At 49.9% G+C, this 22,872-nt stretch overlaps 1 protein-coding gene across 1 annotated transcript in view; it reads right to left on the reverse strand.

Moving 5' to 3' along the window:
• Positions 1-22,872, reverse strand: part of LOC146789727 (WD repeat-containing protein 48-like) — a 221,094-nt gene that overhangs the window by 135,042 nt on the left and 63,180 nt on the right. The window contains exon 3 of the mRNA XM_085630132.1: positions 7,889-7,965. Within this exon, the coding sequence (XP_085486258.1) occupies positions 7,889-7,965 (77 nt within the window). The remainder of the gene's footprint in view (positions 1-7,888; positions 7,966-22,872) is intronic.

The following is a 22,872-nucleotide window of genomic DNA, read 5'->3' on the forward strand; positions in this document are numbered from 1 at the left end:
AGAGCTTCCAGGAGACGCCATTCATGCACGCAGCCTGGAGTTGACGGGTTCGTCGTTTAGTCCGCTCCCAGCTCCGGAGCACCCCTCAGACCAAGGGATGTCGGCACTTCCCGGATCCCACAGGTGAGCAGAAATACTATTACTTTATATTGTGTGGGTTAATGGTCAGGATTAATGGAGGAAAATGGTAAATTATTCTGCTGTCGAGGGGAGCTTTGGCAGAGACGCCTACTCGGTCATCCCGGCAGACCATGCCCCCATGCTGCTGCCCTCTCTATAACCGTGTACTAATTGGTTGTACCATCTGGCTGGGATGAGTTTGTAGGGGCTGTCAGTCATAAATCTCCTCCTGGTGTGAATCAAGGTCCTGTTGAAGTCTCTCAATAACAGGGCCTTCCCCTTCCTCGGGTACATATTCTTGCAGGGTCAACTTGGACTTTGGTGTCAAAATGTCCTTGTGAGGGCTTTTCAACCGTCTCTTTGGAGACTGTTCATTTGGCGCAATGGTTTTGATGTAGACTGCTTTGACACTGACTTTGGGTGGCGTCGGTGAGGCATGGCGGCCGGAGGTTTTGGTGGCTCGGCACCATATTTATGGCTAGGATCCATAGGCCTCTCATTCTTTCCTGGACTGCAAAGACTTCTCTCCATGTCGGCCGGAACCACTAGGACACAAAGCACCAAGACTAGCGTCTTTGAATGGTCACCTGGGACCATTCGTTCTAGGGCATGGCAAGTTTTGAAGCTGTGCCATCTGAGTCGGGCTGGAGGAGTATCAGTACTGATGATCCTTAGTTTGGTCTTCAGGCTCGTGAATATCTCTGGTGAGACATCAGGGATCCTTCGAAAGGAGAAAGAGAAAAACAGCTGCCCTCTTCATCGCTAGCTTCGGTGTCAACATCAGAGTCTCCAGATGCTATGCAGCAAGGGCTACCTGCAGACTCACCTCCCTTGTATACTCCTTCCTCTTTGGTGCTGATTTACTGCCCCACAGACACCTCCTGTTTGACATTGGTCTCCATGCTATGGGCAAGGGACATGCCCAACAGTATTTTAAAGTCTTTTTCGGATCTGAACTGTCCTGGTCGGTGCGTTCTGTAGAGAGACACAAATTGCAGACCAGGTGTTGGTGGTTGTGCAGGTATTTTGTGGCGCAAAGCAATCACATTTGAAATGGGGTCCATTCCATCACCCCTCCAGGAACCTTCTACGGTCCTGAAATCGAAGGCGCCGAATGTTCAGAGTTGATTCTTCTGCGACTTCACAAAGAAATCTTGGCTGCGTCATGTGGTACATGCTGGGCAATGGTTTAGCTTCTCCGGGTCAAGTAGGCCTTGAGAAAGAGCGTCATTGATAGGGAGTTATGAAGATCACGATCAAGAATGATGAGAAAAACAATCTCAAGATGGAGTCGATGACCATGCGCGTTGCCTCAAAGAGGTGGAGTCACTGGATTCGGGGACTCCATAGACTTCTTTGAAGGAAAACAAGTTGTAAACATCCAAGCCCAACACTAGATGGCAGGAGTGTGCACAGCATGAATACCTACAGCCACACAAGCTGTGACTATCCATACTTTACTTAGCTCAAAAGTCCCACATGAGACAAAGGGCACTGTGTCAACCTGTCTTAAGGTCAGACCACACACATCAACTTCACCAATGAACTTGACACAAAGCCCCATGCATCTTCAGTAAGAAGCCCAACAATGCTGGTCTAAAACCATTTCAATATCTCCGCGGTCGCCTTAGTCCAAATATTTCCTGCAAACGCAGTCCCATTTTCTTCTAGGAAAACATGGTACTTAATAAAAAATAAAAAGGTTGCCTAAGTTAAACACAATCCTAGACATGGAAGTCTGCTGAGTTTGCAGGCCACCATAATGTGATTGTTGGCAATAAGAGTGAGTCACAATTTTGTGACCTACTTCATAAACATTAATGAGGTAGGTAGGACTTTGACAAACTCAGGTTCTTAATTTTGTGTACCGACTTATTGGTACATAGGTAGGTTTGCAAAATTCCGCAAAGGACAAAAAAATAATTGTGACCAGGTTTTGTGACTAGTGTTTTACTACCTGGGGCACAAGATGCGAGAAGCCAGTGGGGGTGTGAGTGGGGAATAGAAGAACAAGTTACTTACCTTCGGTAAAGCTTTTTCTGGTGTATACAGTATCTGTCTGTGGATTCCTCACATTTTGCATTTCCCCCTGTGCCAGCATTCCACAAACTTTTTTCTAACTCTCCCACGTCGAGGACGTCACAATGGAACGGCTCCGCACTCGACCCCGCGTGATGTCATTGGAGCCATAAGACAACCTTGTCAGTGTGCTGACGTCAGTTCCACCCATTTTTTCCATGTCCTCGTGGCGAACGGGCAGACCAACAACGTAATGCAAGAGCACACAGCATACAAAATACATACACAAATATATACAGTATATATGTAAAGAGGGAAAGCTAAAAACAAAGCATTTCTTTAGAACAAACTGTATGGCAAGCAAATGACACATGATAGACAACAATGTCAAACAATAAGAACTTTTTCTGTATATGCAGGTGGACAACGGGAAAGGGGGTGGGTCAGTGAGGAATCCACAGGCAGATACTGTATCCACCAGAAAAAGCATGACCGAAAGTAAGTAACTTGTTCTTCTGATGGATACATCTGCCTGTGGATTCTTCACCTTTTGCATTGAATCCTCAAGCAGCTCCTCTCCTGGAGGAGGGCATCCACCTCCCTATTCCAAAAATCCTGCAGAACAAAACGTGCAAAATGGCCATCCCTCCCAACCTCCGAAACTAAGCAGTAATGCTTCGCCAAAGTGTGCAGGGAGGCCCAAGTTGCTGCCTTGCAGATGTCTACAACAGGGACACCTCTAGCCAAAGCAGAAGATGATGACTTTAGCTCTGGTGGAATAAGCTCCAATACCTTCAGGCGGCTCCTTCTTGGGCAAGGCGTAGCAGATCTTGATGCAAAAGATGATCCACCAGGAGAGTGTTAGTTTGTGGACAGCTTTGCCCTTCATTCTTCCAATATAGCCAACGAAGAGCTGGTTATCCAGTCTTAAGTCCCTGGTTTTGTACAGGGAAAAGCCGACTCCTAGGGTCCAAGCGGTAAAGTCTCTCCTCCTCCTTGGAAGGGTGAGGGGAGAGGATAGAAGGTAGGTAAGGTAATTGACTGTAAGATGGAAAGGAGTAACCACCTTAGGCAGGAAAGCAGGCCTGGTGCTGAGAACCATCTTATCTGCATGAATGGTTAAAAAGGGAGGGTTAAAGCCTGAAGCTCACTTACCCTCCTGGCAGAGTTAATAGCAATCAGAAAAACTGTCTTGAAAGTAAGAAGCCTCAACGGGCAACTATGAAGAGACTCAAAAGGAGACCCCATTAGAAATGTTAGTACTAAATTCAAATCCCACTGAGGCATAATAAAGGGAGTGGGAGGGAACCTATTAGTGAGGCCCTTAATGAACCTCATGACAATGGGGGTCTTAAATAAAGACGGCTGGTCTGGCAAACAAAGGAAGGCAGACAAGTTACCCTTATTCGTAGCCACAGCACAACCTTACTGGGCCAAGAAAAGTGAAAAACCAAGCACATCAGATAAATGGTCCTTCAAAGGATCAAAGGATCTCTCTCAACACCACTTCACAAACTTGGACCATCAAGAGGAATAAATAGATTTGGTGGAGTGTCTCCTGGATGATAAAATAACATCCACCACATTCGGTGGGAGAAAGAACGAACTCGGATTGCCCCGTTCAATCTCCAAGCATAAAGGAGCAGGCTCTGTAGGTGGGGTGTAGAATCTGCCCCTGCGACTGCCAGAGGCGGTCTGCCCAGAGGGGGAGATGGAGCGGAGGGTGTGATGAGAGGTGAAGAAGGTCTGTGCACCACACACTTCTTGGCCAATCCGGGGCGATCAATAAGACTTGGGCCCTGTCTTGGCAAATCTTACTCAGAACTCGAGGAAACAAGGGTATGGGCGGGGAAATGCTTAAAGGAGTTGTGAGCCCCAATCCAATTGAAACACTTCCCCAAATGCTCCCAGCATCGACTCTTGAAGACTGCAGAACGAGGGACAGTGTGCATTCTCTTGAGTGGCAAAACGGTCCAACCGAGGAAACCTCCACATCATGAAGATGTGATGGACCACCTCCGGATGAAGCCGCCACGCGTGATCAGCCGAGTACTGCCGACTGAGAATGTCTGCACCTACATTTAACAGATAATTTGCAATTAAAGCTGATGGCCATGAGCCCAGGACCAGAGTCGCAGAGCCTCGCTGCAGAGTCAATACGACCCTACACTTCCCTGTTTATGTACCACATCGCGGTAGTGTTGTCCGTCAGGACTTGAACCAACTGACCGCGAAGGGAGGGAATTAAGGCCTTGAGAGCCAAACGTATTGCCCGCAATTCCAGAAGGTAGATGTGGAGCAACCTTTCCTCCGGAGACCAATTCCCATGATCTCCAGATCCCCCAGATGAGCACCCCACCCTAGAGTGGAGGCATCCGTGATCACTGTGACCACCAGTGGAGGAGGTTGAAAAGGCTTCCCTTGAGACAGGTTGCATGGCACACTCCAACAAGACAGCTCCACTGCAGTGTCTCTGGAGATTCTGATCATCTCCCTGAGATCTGCATTGTGCGGATACCACTGCCTACGGAGACCCCACTGGAGTGCCCTCATGTGCCAGCGTGCATGGTTGACCAACAGTATGCAGGAAGCGAACAGACCGATCAGGCGTAGGACCTTCAGGATTGGAACAACCGCTCCATTGTGAAACAAAGGAATCATCTCCTGAATGTTGAGAATCCTCTGCGGAGGCGGGAAAGCTCAAACCACATTAGTGTCCAGTACTGCCCCTATGAATAGGCTGAGCTGAGAGGGCACCATGTGAGATCTGGGTACATTTATAAAAAAAACTCAAGTCGAACAACAGCCGTGTTGTTACCTGCAGATGATGCAGCACCATCTCAGGTGACTTTGCTTTGAGCAGCCAGTCGTCCAGATAGGGGAAAACCGGAATCCCCGACCTTCTGAAATGAGCTGCCACCAGCGCCATCACCTTTGTGAAGACCCAAGGTGCGGAAGTAAGTCGAACAGGAGGACTGCAAACTGGTAGTGCGGAGACCCTACTGTAAAACCGAGATACTTCCGATGCGACTTCAGGATGGGAATGTGAAAATACGCATCCTGTAAATCGATCAACACCATCCAGTCTTCTTGCTGCAGCGCCAGAAGAACCTGAGCTAGGGTCAACATCTAGAATTTCTCCTGCTTGAGGTAAAAATTCAAGACCCTGAGGTCTAACATTGGCCTTAACCTGCCATCCTTCTTGGGGATCAAGAAATAAAATGAGTAACATCCCTGCCCCCATTCCTTCTCTAGAACCACCTCTATCGCACCTTTCTGCAGTAAGGCAAGAACCTCCTGCTACAGGAGCAGCAATTGGTCCTTGAAAACCAGCCCTGGCGAGGAGGGTAAGGAGGTGGAAACTCTTGGAAGGGTAGGGCGTACCCATTCTCTACAAGAATCAAAACCCAAAGGTCTGATATAATACATTTGCAGAAAATGGGACACCAACCCCCTACCGGACCAACATGCTCCAAGATGGGGGATCTAGGGCTGCTTTCGCATGGTACCAGTGGTGGGTATAGGGGAGGAAGAACAGGGAGAGGACTGTGCCGAGAGGCCCCCTGCAGACAGCCTCCACCCTTTCCTCTGCACAATTTGTACAGAGGGGTCTGCTGCTGCTGTGGCTGCTGACGGCCTCGAAAGTAAGTAGTCTTCCCAAAACCTCGGTACCTCCTACATCCATAACCCCTTTTGCAGTAGCTCTACTGTCCTTGAAATGTTGTAAAGCCGAATACGCCTTTGTACCAAAAAGTCTGGACCCATCAAAAGGCAGATCAAGAAGAGTAGCCTGTACATCCGGAGAGAACCCCGAAGAACTGAGCCAAGCATGCCTCCTGGAGGAACCCATCACCTGGCTTCAGAATCTGTAGTATCCAGCCCGACTTTATCACCTGACGGGCTGCAGCCTGCGTGTCTGCCAAAACTTCCAAAAAGGATCTACGGTCATCCTCTGGTAACTTGGGTGTCAACTGTTTAGCTGAGTCCATTAAGGCATGGATATACCTCCCCAACAAGCATGTGGTGGTGGTTGACTAACGCCATACATGCCGAGGAGAAAGCCTTCTTGACATACTGCTCCTTTTTCTTTGAGTCCCTGTCCCACGGAGGGGTGGGGAAAGACCCAGCCGACTGCTTAGAACAAGAAGCCTGTACCACCAAGCTTTCTGGTGAAGGATGGGCAGTAGGGAAAGCGGGATCACCAGGAGCAGGCTTATATCGTCTTGCCACAGTCCTTGATACAGCAGGGGCTGATAAGGGTTTCTGCCACACCTCCAAAATTGGCTCAGTCAAAGCCTCATTGAAAGGCAACAAACAGAGGTTCCATAACAGAAGATGGAGAATGCAACACCTCAGTAAGTATATTTGACCTGATCTCAGCCATGGACAGTTGAAGGTCCAAAAGGTCAGCAGCCTTTCTGATGACAGCATGGTATGGTGTAACATACTGTGAAGGTAAGGCTTTTGGGGACAAAAACTCCCACTACGGGGAAGTCCCTAAGCCACTGGCCTCACAAAGGACCGACCTCAAATTCATTAACGGAGTTGAGGATTTCTCCTCCTTCCGCCTGATCCTGCTGGTACTCCTATTCCTCCAGAAGCCTTTGGGCTTCTCTAATGGAACGCATTTTCGGGATCGGCGGCGCCAAGGACATCGGCACCGCAGGACCCTCGGAAGCGGGCAACAGCCCGCTTGAAGCCGAAAAGGCATCGGCACAACACCAGATGGCATTGGAGACTGTGGTATCAGCGTTGAAAACCTTGGAGCCGGAAACTGCCATGACGGCGCCGTTGGAATGATATGCACGAAGAGTGCCTGGGCATATTGCTGAGGGATGCCCAAGTTATAGGCAAGCGGAACCACGGGGCCAGACGGCACACCGGTAGGACAGGATGCCTTGGCAAACATGCCAAACATCGCATTGAGAAAATGCAATGGATCAGACACTGGACCTGGAAATGGTGAATAAGGATTTAGTACTACCGGGTCAGGATCCATTCGAGGCTGCGTGGAGAGCTGTGGTGGCGGCGGTGCCGGGGTCATCGGATCTGGTAAAGGCGAAGACTCCCTGGGCGCCAATTAACCCCTGGGAGTCGGAGAATGGGTAAGAGTCACCTGTGGAGAAGGAGAGCTGGGAAAGGCGACCTCAAAGCCCTACTCTTCGGAGATAGACGTTGAGATCCATGCCTTCGCCGCTTCTTCTGTCTCGACTTCGAGGTATGGGTAGTCGACGAGTTCGATTTAGATCTCTTGCGACCCCTCTTCTCCTTTTTCGCCCGTGCCATGAACAGCTTGGCCTTGCGCTCTTTCAACGCCTTCAGATACATCTTCAGACAGCTGGAACATCCTTTAACGTCGTGGTGCGATAAAAGGCACCAAAGAAAGTTGTTGTGGGGATCCGTGGTGGACATATGTCCCCCACACTCCCTGGAAGGCTTGAATCCAGTCTTCTTCAAAGTAGCCATCGCACTGCTACATCAAGAGTGAAGTAGAAACAAAGTAAAGAATAGGAATTATTTCTTTCCCCATCTCAAATTAGCAAAATGAAAATGTTCATATTCAAACCTATGAAGAAATGATAAAGAATTTGAGGTGGAATAATTTATCCCAGTACTGAAAATGATAACTCCATAACAGACAAGGGCATGGAGAGTTAATGTTCAGACCAAAATAATTATTCCATAATGTTAGCTATGTGTCAAAAACACAAACCCTAGCTGCTTGAAAGAGAAGAAAACAAGAACTTACTTCTTCAATGTTTTTGCCCTAGATGATGAGTGAGGCTGGAGGTAGAAGGGAATTTTGTTGAATTTTGGCATGTTTTTCTAAAAGACAATAAAAACATTACATTACAAATGCTGTTTACTGCTCCTGTTAAATGTTCACAACCTATGCTTTGTTCATACACTTGATGACTCCCCCATTCAATGCATATGTTTTGTGTCTGGAAAACAAATCAGGTAGTCACAGTTATTTAGAATTCTTAAGGAGAAAGGCATCAGATTCAAAGATTTAGATGGGTAAGTTTATTATTACAGATCTCTGCACTGGGGTGAATGTATGACATTGTTCTGCATTCTGTCCATAAATTGTTGTATTTGCATTTGTCACCCCGAGTGGGACGGGTATGCCCAGACGTGGGTCCCATGCTCTCCATGACACTGAAGTCAAGCTATCCAGGTTGAAGAGGGGTGAAACTCCGAAACCGGTCCTAGGATGCTTGTTTCCAGTCCAGGGAGGACCGGGCCTGGTAGTTCGGGCTTGACTGTTCCCATTGGGCACAGGGTCAAGACAATTGCATATGACTGGGTTCAAACTGGAATGGCATGATGAGCAAAAAAACGATTGATTTAGGCCCAGATCCATGTACTGGGGTGAATGTATGACATTGTTCTGCATTCTGTCCATCAATTGTTTTTGCATAAATTTATTATTACACTAACATTTTTAGCCTTGAAGGGTGAGGGAGGACTACGCAGTGACAAATGGCTCCAAACCCTGGGATCTAAAGTGGCAAATTAATCACTACAAAAATGTTCTACGATATGGGTTAGATATCAGTCTTCATTTAATTTAAACTTTGCCGAGGTGCAAAGGTGTTACTTGGATGACACTTTTGGAATCAAAAGCCATATGTTCCAATGTCACATCTGCTCTTGGACAATTGTATGACTGGATCACAGGACCCTAATGTGCCATAAGAAAAAGTTACATGCCTTCAATAACTATCTTCCTGATGGATACTCTGCTTAATGAACAAGTTGCTTGCATTCGGTAACGCATTATCTGGTAGAGACGATCTAGCTGCAGATTACTTATCTTTGAATTTCCCAGGCGTCCGGCTGGATCCGGAAACTTTTGCTTAGCAATACCCCTTGCACGCACCGTCGGGTGGCTCCATTCGGCTCCGCGTGACATCGTCGGCATCGTTATCGTCGGATATGATGTCGTGGTGCTTATATAGGCGCCACCCAGGCGCGCAGACATAACTACTTTTTGTTTTTTCCATGCCAGAAGTGCAGAACCACGAAGCAACTGACATAGTTGTGTGCAAAACTAGAGCCCTGTAACAAGGAACAACACTAGCCCTACAATATCAGTCCGCAAAGCTGGGAGGCATGGGTGGGGCTGTAAGGATTTTGCCGCTAGATAGAGTCTCTACCAGATAATACATTACCGAAGAGAAGTAACTTGTTCATCTTATAGAGACTTCTAGCTGCATATTCTTTTCCTTTGAATCGGTTACCCGAGATATACCATCCTGGAGGTGGGTTGCGGACTCGCATCCTAAACTAAGAGGTCTTGCAGGACTAAACGTGCAAAATGTCCATCCCTGCGCACTTGACCATTAAGGCAGAAATGTTTTGCGAACGTGTGCAAGGAAGCCCAGGTCGCTGCCTGACATATCTTGGACTGGGACACCCCGAGCCAAGGCCGTAGTCGCAGGCTTTCCCCTGGTGGAATGGGGTCTCAATCCTTCAGGGGGCTGCTTCTTTGCCAAGGCATAACAGATCTTGAAGCAAATAACGACCGAAGAAGAGATGGTCCTTGATCCCATGTACCCCACAAAGAGTTGGTCATCCACCCGGAACTCTTTTATGTGTGGTCAAGGTAGAGCGACAGTGCTCTTTTTGGGTCCAGTTAGTGGAGATGCTCCTCTTCCTTAGAGGGATGTGAGTCAGCAAAGAAGGTGGGCAAAGTGATGGACTGACCCAGATGGAATGGGGTCACAACCTTTGGCAAAAAGGATGCCCTGGTGTGAAGCACCACCTTGTCCGGAAAGGACATAAGATAAGGAGGCGAACAAGATAATGCCTGCAACTTGCTCACCCTCCGGGCAGATGTAATCACCACTAAGAAGGTTGTTTTGATGGTCAACAGCTGGAGGGGACCATTGTGCAAATGTTCGAAAGGAGCACACATCAGATAGGTAGGGACCAAATTAAGGTCCCACTGTGGCATAACAAAGGGCGTGGGTGGAAATAAGTGAGACAGCCCTTTTAGATATCTATTTACAACGGGAGACTAGTGTGCAAGGATGCCTACGTTTCAGACTGGCAGATGTCAAGGACTGAGACAACCTGAGCAAATGCCGTAGTTGCAGCCTTTACCCTGGTGGAATGGGCCTTTAATCCCTCAGGGGATTGCTTCTTAGCCAGGGCATAGCAGATCTTAATGCAGAGAACGACCCAGCTAGAGATGGTCCTTTACGGCACTGCCCTTCCATCTTAGCTCCCACATGCCCCACAAAGAGTTGGTCATCCACCCAGAACTCTTTTGTGCAGTCAAGGTAGAACGACAAAGCTCTTTTTGAGTCCAGTCGGTGGGGATGCTCCTCTTACTTAGAGGGATGCGGGGGAGCAAAGAAGATGGGCAGCATGATGGATTTATCCAGATGGAATGGGTCACAACTTTTGGCAAATATTAAGCACGGGTGCAAAGCACCACTTTGTCTGGAAAATACATAATGTAGGGAGGCGGGCAAGATGACGCCTGCAACTCACTCACTCTCGAGGCAGATGCAAATGCCACTAAAAAGTCTATCTTGATTGTAAGCAGCTGGAAGGGACAGTTGTGTAAAGGCTCGAAGGGAGCACACAAGATAAGCGAGGACCAAATTAAAGTCCCACTGTGGCATAACAAAGGGCGTGGGCGGAAACATGTGCACCAGCCCCTTTAAAAACCTATTTACAATTGGAGACTTGAAAAGAGGGGGCTGGTCTGGCAGCTGCAAAAAAGCAGACAAAGCAGAAAGGTAACTCTTGAGAGTTACCAAGGCAGAGACCTGCTGGGCAAGGGTTACAATGAATAAAAGGACAGTAGAAAGAAGCAGAGAGAGTGTCAATGGACCTTTCTGTACAGGATAATACAAATTTCTGCCAACAGCAGGTGTATTCAGTCTTAGCGAAAGGCCGTCTGGCCGCCAGAATAACGTTACAGACTTCGGGAGAAGGGTCAAAAGCTATCAAATGCTGCTGCTCAATCTCCATTCATGGAGTTGTAGAGTTGAACGGTTCGGGTGGAGAACCCTCCCCTGCTGCTGTGACAGAAGATCCTCCCAAAGGAGAAGCCTGATCGGAGGATCGATACTCATTTGCAGAAGCTCTAGTTACCAGACTCTCCACGCCCAGACCGGAGCCACAAGAATGACTTGGGGCCCGGTCGCCCCATATCTGCTTCAGAACCCTGGGAGGAGTGATATGGGCAGAAAGGGGTACAACATGCCTGAGCTCCACTCGAGACGAAAAGCATTGCTGAGCAATAGCCACCTTGGAAACTCCAGCGGGCAGTAACGCTAACAATGCACGTTCTCTTTGGAGGCAAACAAATCTAACCAAGGTTCTCCCCACTGCTAAAAGAGACCTTGCTCCACCTCTGACTGGAGACAACTCGTGATCCGCTAGGCATTGACGGCTTAGTTCCTCCGTCAAGGTATTCAGCGAACCAGCCAGGCGTTGAACCATCAGGGTTATGCTATGCCATTCCTGCCATGTCCAGAACAGAGGGCCCCTTGATAAAGGGTCCACGACCACACCCTGCCCTGCTTGTTGCAGTACCACATGGCCGTTGTTTTATCAGTGAACACCTGCACTAACTACCCCTTGACATAGGGAAGGAATGCCTTCAATGCCAACCGAATTGCTCAGAGCTCCAATAATTGTATGCGGAGTCCCATCTGCGCTGGTGACAAGTGTCCCTTGATGTCAACCTCTCCCAGGTGGCCACCCCATCCCAGCAATGAAGCATCTGTCACGACTGAGATCTGGTTGGTGAAGGGAGAAGGGTCTGCTATTGACCCAATTACGGTTCGTTAACCACCACTGCAGATCTTTTGTAGTTCATTCCGAGAACTGAACCACGTCTGAGATTTCCATGATGCTGTGCTCATTGGAACTTCAAGTCCCACTGTAGAGCCTGCATATGCCATCTGGTGTGTCTTACCAACAGGATGCAGGAGGCCATGAGGCCGAAAAGCCTCAGGGTCAGTCTCACCAATATCCAGGATAGAGGCTGAAATATCAGAATCATAGCCTGAATATCCTGGACTCGCTACTCAGGAGGATAAGCCCAAAACTGCACTGAGTTCAGAACAGCTCCGATGAAAGGGAGCGTCTGAGAAGTAGTCAGGTGTGACTTTGGAACGTTGCTAGAGAATCCCAGCGAACGCAGAAGGTTTGCCATAGTCTGCAGGTGGGACATGACAGCCTGGGGCTAAGACGCCTTCAACAGGCAGTTGTCGAAGTAGGGGGAAGACTGATACCCCTAACCTACGCAGATGAGCTGTGACCACCTCCATCACCTTGGTGAACACCCAAGGGGACACTGGTAAGGCCACAGGGGAGGACGGTAAACTGAAAGTGCCAGCGGCCTACCTTGAACCGCAGGCAACGTATGCGGCCCGGCAGGATGGGAATATGAAAATACACATTCTGCAGGTCCAACGCTACCATCCAATCCTCTTGGTTTAGGACACACATGACCTGAGCCAGAGTGAACATTATTAATTTCTCCTTTTTAAGGAAGAGATTGACGGTCTGAAGATCTAAAATGGGCCGTACCCCCTTATTCTTCTTTGAGGAATCAGAAAGTAGTGGGAATACCACTGTATTTCTGAAACTGGGACCCTTTCTTTAGCTCCCTTTGCCAAGAGAGCCGCAACTTCCTTTTGGAGCAACTTTAAATGATCTCCATCAGCCATTCCTTATTTGGCAGAATAGGAGGAGGAAAAGAAAGAAAAGGTAGGGAATAACCCTCCTGGACTAACTGCAAGACCCACTTGTCCGATGTTATGGATCTCCAGTGAGGGAGATGATGACAAATTCTCCCACCAACTGGAGTAGTGTGGTCCTGCTGAATCAGCCTAGGATTGCTTGGAGGCTGGGGCTGCTGGGGCAGTGTGGTCGATGACTTCCGGTCTCCATTCAGAGATTGCAGTGCTCCACGTCCTTGCACAGCTTGGGTAGTCTGTGCGGGACAGTGGATGTGATATGGCTGGTGCGGCTGGAAACCCCTACCATTGCCACAAACAGGGCGAAAGGAAGACTGGCCACAGGGGTGGAGAAGAGGCCCAAGGATCTGGCTGTAGCTCGAGAGTCCTTTAACCTGACCAGGGCAGAGTCTGCCTTTTCCCCAAAAAGGCAGGTTCCATCAAAGAGCATGTCCATCAAATTGGCTTTGACATCGCCCAAGAAGCCAGTTGTACGAAGCCAGGCGTGGTGCCTTAAGGCCGCCATCGTAGAAATTGATCTACCTAGCGAATCGGTCGTATCTAGGCCACACCGTATGGTGAATTTTGCTGCATATCTCCCATCCTTGACAGCTTTGGAGATCACAGCCCAGGCCTCCTCCAGGACCTGTGGCAGCACTTGCGCAACAGTCTTCCAAAGGGAATGAGAGAACCGGACAAATAAGCATGCAGTATTCACCGACCGCAATGCCAGGCTGGAGGAAGAAAACAACTTCTTCTTAATGAATCCAGCCTCTTGGATTTGCCATCGGGAGGAGCGGAAGGGAATGTGCCTTGGGACGTAGAGGCCTACACCACTAAACTCTCTGGGGTGATGTGTTGGCTGAGGAATTTTGGGTCGTCTGGAGCTGGGCGATGGCGGGGTGCAATCGTCCTATTCACAGGAGGCCCTGTGTTAGGTTTGGACCATGTTTCTAGAAGGACGTCTGTAAGTGCCTCATTAATGGGCAACAGGGGTTAGAAGTGGAAGCCCCAGTTTGAAGCACCTCAGCCATGAGATTAGTCCTGACCTGCACCAAGGCCAGCTCCAGTCCAAGGACCTCAGCTGCCCTCTTAACCTCCATGGCATAGGATGCTCCCTCCTTCGTACCCACCGTAGTTGGAGAGAGCATGCCAGTATCTGGAGAAGTATTCTGTCCACTGGCCTACCCAAGTTTCCCATACGAGTCCAAATTCTCCTCAGAGACTTCCTGGGTTTCAAGAGGGTCCCTAGACCCCTCCCAACCCTCTCCTGAGCCTAGTACATCCTCAAGGCGACAAAATAGAACCTCTGGGTTCTGTCGACATCGGAATTGCCGTCGATCTACGTCCTCTGCGTTGTCAGGTATGAGGATGGGGCTTGCGCCACCGACAGGCATCGGTGACGTCACAGGCAGACTTCGGATTCGACTTTGGGGAAGGTTACGTGGGCATCAAACCGGATCCATATCCCTAGGGCCCCACCGGCGTCAGGACTGGAGCAGACTGCGTCGAACCCAATAGGGCCCCTTTCGACTCCACAGGGTCCGAAGGCCTACCAACAGGGTTGTTCCGCTCAAATATGTGGCGCATGGCTTTTTAAAACTCTTATTTGAGCGGGAGTCGCTCCAGCTACCAGAAAGTGGGAGGGAGACGCGAAGTAGACTCTGGTTCTGGCTCTGCAGAACCATGCCTAGAGCGTCGGTGGTCCTTAACTCTCTCGACGACAGACAGAAGTTGTGGTGAAGACCAAGTTCGCTTGGACGACTACTTCTTATGCCTCTTCCCAGAGTGTCCAGAGGACCTCGAATGGGAGGAAGAGAACTTAGGGCTCCATGAGCAGTCCCGTGACCTCTTCTGTAAATGGGACCGTGACCTCCTTTGAGTCTCGCTTGACAAAGTTACTCGCTGCCCGGCAGTCGACCCCATCGCTCGCTCCCTCAAGGTCTTGGGAGCAATCGCCCGACAGTCCGAAAACTACTTCGTATCGTGGTCACGGTGAAGACATCACAGACATATGCGGTGGGAATTGGTAACCGAAATGAATAAGTCGCGCACGGCTTGAAACCTGTCTTCCTCAAAGAGATCTCTCGCACACGAAGTCGGAAAAATCAAAAATCGACATAAGTTGAAAAAAAGTTTGCCAAAAAGCGGCAGAGGGCTAGCTCTTCTGGGATCGGCGCTTAACGTCCGCGGAAATAAAAGAACTGACATCCACGCGCCTGTGTGGTACCTATATAGGCACCGCAACATCATTATCGATGCCAACGATGTCACGCAGAGCCGAATTGAGCCACCCGACGTCACGTGTAAGGGGTATTGCTCAGCAAAAGTTTCCAGATCCAGCCTGAGGCCTGAGAATTTCAAAGGTAAGGAGTCTGCAGCTAGCAGTCTATATCAGATAACCAATTCCTCATCTCTTGAATATCCTCATGCGCCAGACTGGATCCAAAAGAACAAGTTACTTAACTTCGGTAACACATTATCTGGTAGAAACTATCTAGCTGCAGATTCCTTACCTTTGAATTACCCAGGCGTCAGGCTGGATCCGGAAACTTTTCCGGAGCAATACCTCTTGCGCACAAAGTCGGGTGGCTCCATTCGGCTTTGCGTGACGTTGTCAGCGTTGGTTATGCCATGGCATGCCTATATAGGCGCCACCCAGGTGCGCAGCCATCAGTACTTCTCGTTTATTCCACACCAGAAGCACAGAGCCACTAAGTAGCTGACGTAGTCGTGTGCAAAACTAGGGCACTGAAAGGGGAAGCAACCATAGTGCTTCAATATCAGTCCACAAAGCAGGAAGGCATGGATGGGGTTGTAAGCAATCTGCAGCTTGATAGAATCTCTATCAGATAATACGTTAGTACGTTAATAGGTAAGCAACTGGTTCATCTGATAGAGACTTCTAGATGTAGATTCCTTACCTTTGAATCAGAGACCCGAGCCATACCATCCCAGCGGTGGGTTGCGGACTCACATCCTATACTATAAGGCCTTGCAGGACCAAGTGGGCAAAATGCCCTTCCCTGAGCACCTGACCATCCAGGCAATAATGTTTTGAAAACGTGTGTAAAGATGCCCACGTTGCTGCCTGACAGATGTCTTGGACTGGGACACCCCGAGCCAAAGCCGCAGTCGCAGCCTTTCCCCTGGTAGAATGGGCCCATTAATCCCTCAGGGGGCTGCTTCTTTGCCAAGGCTTAACAGATCTTGATGCAGAGAACGACTGTAGGAAAGTAGGATCTGCTTTTATGTTTATGGTTACCCCCAACTTTTTGCCTGGTGCTATTGTGTTTGAATAGTCTGACTGGGATCGTGCTAATCAGAACCCCAGTCACTGTGCTTTCTCGCCTAAATTTGTATGGTAAGTACTTGGGTACATCCCAGATTGGACACTGGTGCATCCTTAGCAGCCCCTAGTATATGACACGGAGGTACCCAGGGCAAAGGTAGACAAGGGGTCCCCCATGGACTGAAGCATGTATTATGCCATCCATGAGGAACCACTCAACCTGTAACTACAGGCCTGCAATTGCAGCCTGTATAAGCAGGTGCTAGCACCACTTACAAAAGATATAGGTTTTCCTATATCTAAGGTCACTGCACGGTGGACAGGAACAGCGGGCTGGGCCAAACATATCAGAGAGAACTTCACACAAGCAGCGCACTTGTCGCAACCCCGCGATAATTCGGGTGCAACTGTCATCCCCCTACACGCACAGCCAGGACCTGCCAAATGGCTATAAACCGTCAAATAGGGAATTCCCTTCTGACTGTACACACCCCTGTTGACCCCCTAATTCCTACCCTAGTTAAATGCCAAGTTATGAGTTAAGGATACAACCCGACAGCTTTGACATTGATACCAACTGGTAGGAACTGTACCCTATTGCTGGAACATTACACTACGACCCACAACGATAGCGGAGGCAGATATAGCTCCCAAAGCTAGAGCATATGCTCACAGGTGTACTGCAGGAAGAATATGATCAATATGAACTGAATTAATGGACATGTAACATTAGGAATGTAATATAGATACGCAACAATGATGTACAAAGTACAATGCCAACGCTAATCTGCTAGTTGAAACACTGCAACTATACAATTGCATGTAATTCATAACAAGAAATACTTTAAGGTTCCTGAAATGTCAAAACTCAATAAACAAATTCAAATAAAAAAATCTAAGGTCACTGCACTTAAAGCACAAGTTACTTAACTTCGGAAACGATACATCTGTAAGAAACATCAGTTAGTTATAGATTCCTTACCTTAGATTTACCCCCAGGCGTCAGACTGGATCCGGAAAGTTTTCGTCAGCAGTACCTCTGCGCGTCGGAAGGTGGCGTCTGTCGGCTCCGCGTCCGTCGTTGGTGTCGTGGTCGCCGGGATGACGTCGCAGCAGCTACTTAAACTGCGCCCTCGCGCGCCGTCAGTTCTGTACACGACTTTCCGCGCACTGACCACTGGTGCACAAAACAAGGGCCCTGAAAGGATGTTCTCAACCATAGAAATCAGTTCGCAGAACGGAGAGGATGGGTGGGGCGGTAAGGAATCTATAACTAATGTTTCTTACAGATATATCGTTACCAAAGGTAAGTAACTTCTGCATCTGAAAGAAACACTTTAGTTATAGATTCCTTACCTTAGAATAGATACCCCAGCAATACCATACCCGGTGGTGGGTCTGTGAACCAAGATCACACCAGAAAGTCCTGGAGAACAGAACAGCCAAAGAAGCCGTCTCTCCAGACTTGGCTGTCCAGGCAGTAGTGTTTGGTGAACGTGTGCAGCGATGCCCACGTGGCAGCCTGACAGACGTCATTCAGAGGAACTCCTCTTCCCAAGGTAGTAGTGGCTGTCGTCACCCTGGTGGAATGGGCATGTAGCCCGACTGGAGGCTCCTTTTTAGCCAGATAGTAACAAGCCTCAAGACACAACACGACCGATCGAGAAATGGTGCGTTTGAGTACGGCCCGACCCTTCTTTGCGCCCACGTAGCCATCAAAAAGTCGATCATCCACCCGGTACGGTTTTGTGCGATCCAGTTAAAAGGAGAGCGCACATTTTGGGTCCAGACGGTGGAGCCTCTCTTCCTCCTTCGAAGGATGCGGAGACGGGAAAAAGGTGGGTAAAGTGATGGTCTGCCTGATGTGAAAGGCAGTGGCCACCTTAGGAAGGAAGGATGACTGGTCCGGAGAACAACCTTGTCCGGATGAACAGACAGGAAAGGAGGTTTTGAAGAAAGGGCCTGAAGCTCACTCACCCTTCTTGCAGAAGTGATGGCTACCAGGAAAGCAGTCTTTAGGGTCAAGAGACGCAGGGGACAGTTATGAAGCGGTGAAAAGGGAGCGCACATTAAATAAGTTAGAACAAGTCCCACTGAGGCATAACAAAGGAGATGAAAGGAAAAAGATGTGTTAAACCTTTTAAGAAACGGTTAACTACCGGGGACTTTAAAAGAGAAGGCTGATCTGGCAGCCGAAGGAAGGCAGAGATGGCTGAAAGATAGCCCTTGATAGTGCCTAGAGCAGAGCCCTGCTGGGCCAAAGAAAGAAGAAACAAGAGAATCTCAGAAAGAGGGGCAGAAAGGGGATCCACAGCCTTTGCTGTGCACCATGCCACAAATTTGTTCCACCGGCAGGCGTATACCGTCTTAGTGGAGGGACGCCTGGCTGCCAAGATGACGTCACAGACTTCGAGAAGCAGGTCGAAAGACGTCAACTGCCGTCGCTCAATCTTCACACAAGGAGGTGGAGACTGGACAGGTTTGGGTGGAGGACCGTCCCCTGCTGCTGCGACATAAGATCCTCCCGAAGAGGCAGTCTGATCAGAGGATTGATGGCCATGTTGAGCAGCTCGGGATACCAGGCTCTTCGTGCCCAATCCGGAGCCACAAGAATGACTTGGGCCCGGTCGCACCATGATCTTCTTCAGCACTCTGTTCAGAAGTGGTGTAGGCGGAAAGGCGTACAACAGACCGCAACTCCACTAGCGACGAAAAGTGTCACCTAGCTAGTGCCGCCTTGGAAATTCCAACACGAATTGCTGACATTGCGCGTTCTCTTCGGTGGCCAATAGATCTAACCAAGGCTTTCCCCACTGTCGAAAGAGACTTTGCACCACCTCTGTGTGAAGACGCAATTCATGATCCATCATACACCTGCAGCTGAGTTCATCCGCCCTGGCGTTCAGAAAACCTGCCAGGTGTTGAATCACCAGGGAAATGCCTCTTGACATAGGGTCCACGACCCAACCCTGCCTTGTTTGTTGCAGTACCAAATGGTGGTGGTGGTGTTGTTCGTGAACACCTGCACTACTCTTCCCCGGACAGAGGGAAGGAATGCTTTCAGTGCAAGACGAATCACCAGGAGCTCCAGAAGGTGGATGTGAAGCCCGGACTCGTTCGGAGATCTGCCTCCCCCATGTGGCCGCCCCATCCCAGAAGGGATGCGTCACCACAGTGTGGTCTGGTTGGGGAAGGGAGAGGGATCTGCCATTGACCCAATCCTGGTTCGTGAGCCACCACTGCAGTTGTCGTGCAGTGCCCTCCGAGATCTGGACGCAATCGGACAGATTCCCCTGATGCTGCGCCCACTGGAACTTCAGGTCCCACTGCAGAGTCCGCATATGCCACCTGGCATGATCTACCAGGAGGATGCAGGAGGCCATGAGGCCCAGCAGCATCAGAGTCATTCTGACCGAAACCCAGGATAGAGGCTGCAAGATCGGAATCATAGCCCGAATATCCCGGACTCGCTGTTCGGGAGGATGGACCCAAAACTACGTCGTGTCCAGAACCACTCCGATGAAGAGGAGCTTCTGAGAAGGAATCGGGTGCGACTTCAGCACATTAATGGAGAACCCCAGCAAATGCAGGAGGTCGGCGTAGTCTGGAGGTGGGAGACTACTGCCTGGGGCGAACATGCTTTCAACAGCCAGTCGTCGAGATAGGGGAAGACTTAAACCCCTGATCTGAGCAGATGAGCTGCGACCACCGCCATCACTTTCGTGAATAATCGAGGGGCGCTGGTAAGGCTAAGGGGAGCACAGTAAACTGAAAGTGCTTGTGGCCTACTGTGAACCATAAGTAACGTTGGTGGGCCAGCAGGACCGGAATGTGAAAATAAGCTTCCTGCAAGTCCAATGCTGCCATCCAGTCTTCTGGGTCAAGAGCAGACAAGACCTGACCAAGCGTCAACATTTTAAACTTCTCCTTCCGGAGGAAGCGATTGACGTCCCTGAGGTCCAAGAGAGGACACAGGCCCTTGTCCTTCTTGGGGACCAGAAAGTAGTGGGAATAATCACCACGACCTACTTCTAGGATAGGAACGCGCTCAATGGCTCCCTTGGCCAAGAGAGCAGTACCTTCCTGCTGGAAAAGGGCCAGGTGATCCTCCGACATGCGGTGGTATCTCGGTGGCATGGCTGGAGGGGTAGTCTCGAAGGGGAGGGAGTAGCCCCTTCGGACTATTTGCAAAACCAACCTGTCCAACGTGATGGTGCGCAAGTGGGGGAGGTGAAGGCGAATCCTGCCGCCCACTGGCATTTCATGGGCCTGAAAGGTCATACTAGGAGGGTTTGGAGGCTGCTGCAGAGGGGAGGTTGGTGGACTGGCCTGCCCGCTGGCCCCTTGACCCATGGTGTTGGTTCCCACGTCCCCGGCCGCATGAAGGTTGGGTTACTTCTTGTGGCTCTGGGTGGGATGTAGTGGGGCACCCCTTCCGTAGCCACGAAAGGGGCGAAAAGCAGACTGCGCCGGACGGGTGGAGAGGCCCAAGGACTTGGCTGTAGGAGAGTAGGGTCTGCTTCCTATGGTCACCCCCACTTTTTGCTTTTGCTACACTGGTTTTTGACTTAGATGTGGCTGTGGGACTGCTAATCAGACCCACAGCCCAGATGTTCTCTCTCTAAATTCACACTATGTACTCTAGGTACATAACCCTATTGGTAAGGATCACCCTCTAGGGCCCTGTACAGTGTACCTTAGGTACCCAGGGCATGGGTGTACCCTAGGCCTACCAGGGGCTGCAGCATGTATTATGCCACCCCTGGCTGGCCTTCCATCATGACACAACTGGCTGATCACTCAGCTGGGGCAAGGTCGTGTAACCACCCCTTGCTTAGGTATAGTATCCCTATACCGGCCTTATATATTGACACATGGGTACCTTTCAGTCACTCCTATGGCAGGCCTTAACAATCCTGAAGGCAGAGTGCTTGGTAACACGTGAGATGGTGCTCTAGCATGAGCTGAGCCTGTCTGCAGCTTTCGGAACCATGTCCTTATAGCTGTTCTATGATATCGCCTACCATATACTCTTAAAGTGCCTTATAATCCTCGCGGTTATGGTAACTATGGTTTGGCTTTATCAAAACATGTCGTGTAAGGTGTCTAACACTGTGGAATACTACCCCCACGCCATTTCTGGCGATGAGGATAGTATTCCCCCCTTCTAGAGGGAGAAGACATGTTGAAGACCTACTACCCGGTTAAAGTTAACCAGAGCCCCAGCATCACAAAATGGATGCTGCTGCCACAGACACAAGTCTGGCCTCCTGCTGCTGGGAGTCCTTCCAGCGAGGGAGGCTTGGACAATAGGTTTCCTGCCTTGGGAGGTGCTAGCACCATCCTAGACAGGACTTAGTGTATTGGGGCAGGGAGGGATGAAATAAACAAGACACTGCCTGGGGCATACAAGGTGTCCCATGCATAGTCCAGTTCTAACCGGTGCTGGGGCACTCCAGCCCCAGTCCTGGCGCGAAACTGGACAAAGGGAAGGGGGTGTAACCACCCCCCTTCCTGGTCCCACCCATAGGATGGACCTAGCAGGAAACCCAGCCCCCCAGATTAGTATAAGAGTGGGAGCCGAGTCCCTAGGACTTTGGATTATCCTGAACTGCAACTTGAACAGAAACTCTGGACCTTCGACATTCGACTACGGAAGAAGACTGAAGAATCTCCCTTGTGGCCAAGGAGTGGCCACCCTGTGCAAAGAGGCACCATCAAGCGACCTGCTTTTTACTTTGCCTAAGTTCTGCGAGGAACTGACTGCAGAGCCCGACCAGCGCCTTGACTTCCAGACTTCTCCGACCCTGATCCACATCCACAGCAAAGCTGAGATCCGTGGAGGCGACGAGAGACGTGGGACCGGCTACCTGGGAAAATTGGCTACTAGCTTCCAGCGCAGCTTCTGAGGCAACCTCGAAGTTGTGCTTTGGGGATTGAGAAGCCCCAACCCCAAGCACCGAAGATCAGCCCTCCACACTCCACGAGTTCTGCGTGGGGCCCTACTGCATTTTCCTGCTCGATGCGTCTGTCCGATTACTTGTCCGTTGGCTAGTAGCCTCTGTGACGACGAACCCTTAACTTTTCACCGCTGGTTTGGCTTCTCCAGACTGGCCCCTGCTTCCCTGTGAAAGAGAAGCACCTCAGGCCTTCCTGGTCTGCAACAGAAGCGAATCCTTCATCCTGCGTGGGTTGCGCTTGCCAAGGCTTGTTGGGTCCAAACTCGACATCGACGCCGCCAACAGCAAGAGCCCTCGTGGGACAGCTCGCCTCCTGGTTTTGGTCGTCCTCGACACCACCTGGTACCCGTGGCTGCTGCGACAAGCTTCACCTCTTCACCTGCATCTTCACAACATCGCCTGGTTCCTTCCCGGCTCCTGGCTGGTGACCTAGACTCTGTCCTCTCTGCTTGCAGGTACCTTCCTTCTTGATTCTAATCTTGGGATCCACCGGACACTCTTCACTGACTGCCTGTCAGCATCTTTTCTTCAGGCATCCATAGGAGTCGACGACGAAACCCGACGCAAGTTCACACCTATGCACCCGCAGCCTGTGGGCTAGGTAAACTGAGTACTCCGGTGCTCACAAGGGTATTGACTATCCAAGGGTCTAGTTTCCAAGTCTCCAACTCCTAGCTCCTTCCGAAGTGTCCTAAAACTCTTTATTTCTAAACATTTCTATTTCTATCTACTTTAACGCATTACGCGCAAGTGTTTCCACTCTGCAGTTGAA

The sequence above is a fragment of the Triturus cristatus genome, chromosome 10 (genome assembly GCF_964204655.1).
Source record: "Triturus cristatus chromosome 10, aTriCri1.1, whole genome shotgun sequence".
In the NCBI taxonomy this organism is placed as follows: domain Eukaryota; kingdom Metazoa; phylum Chordata; class Amphibia; order Caudata; family Salamandridae; genus Triturus; species Triturus cristatus.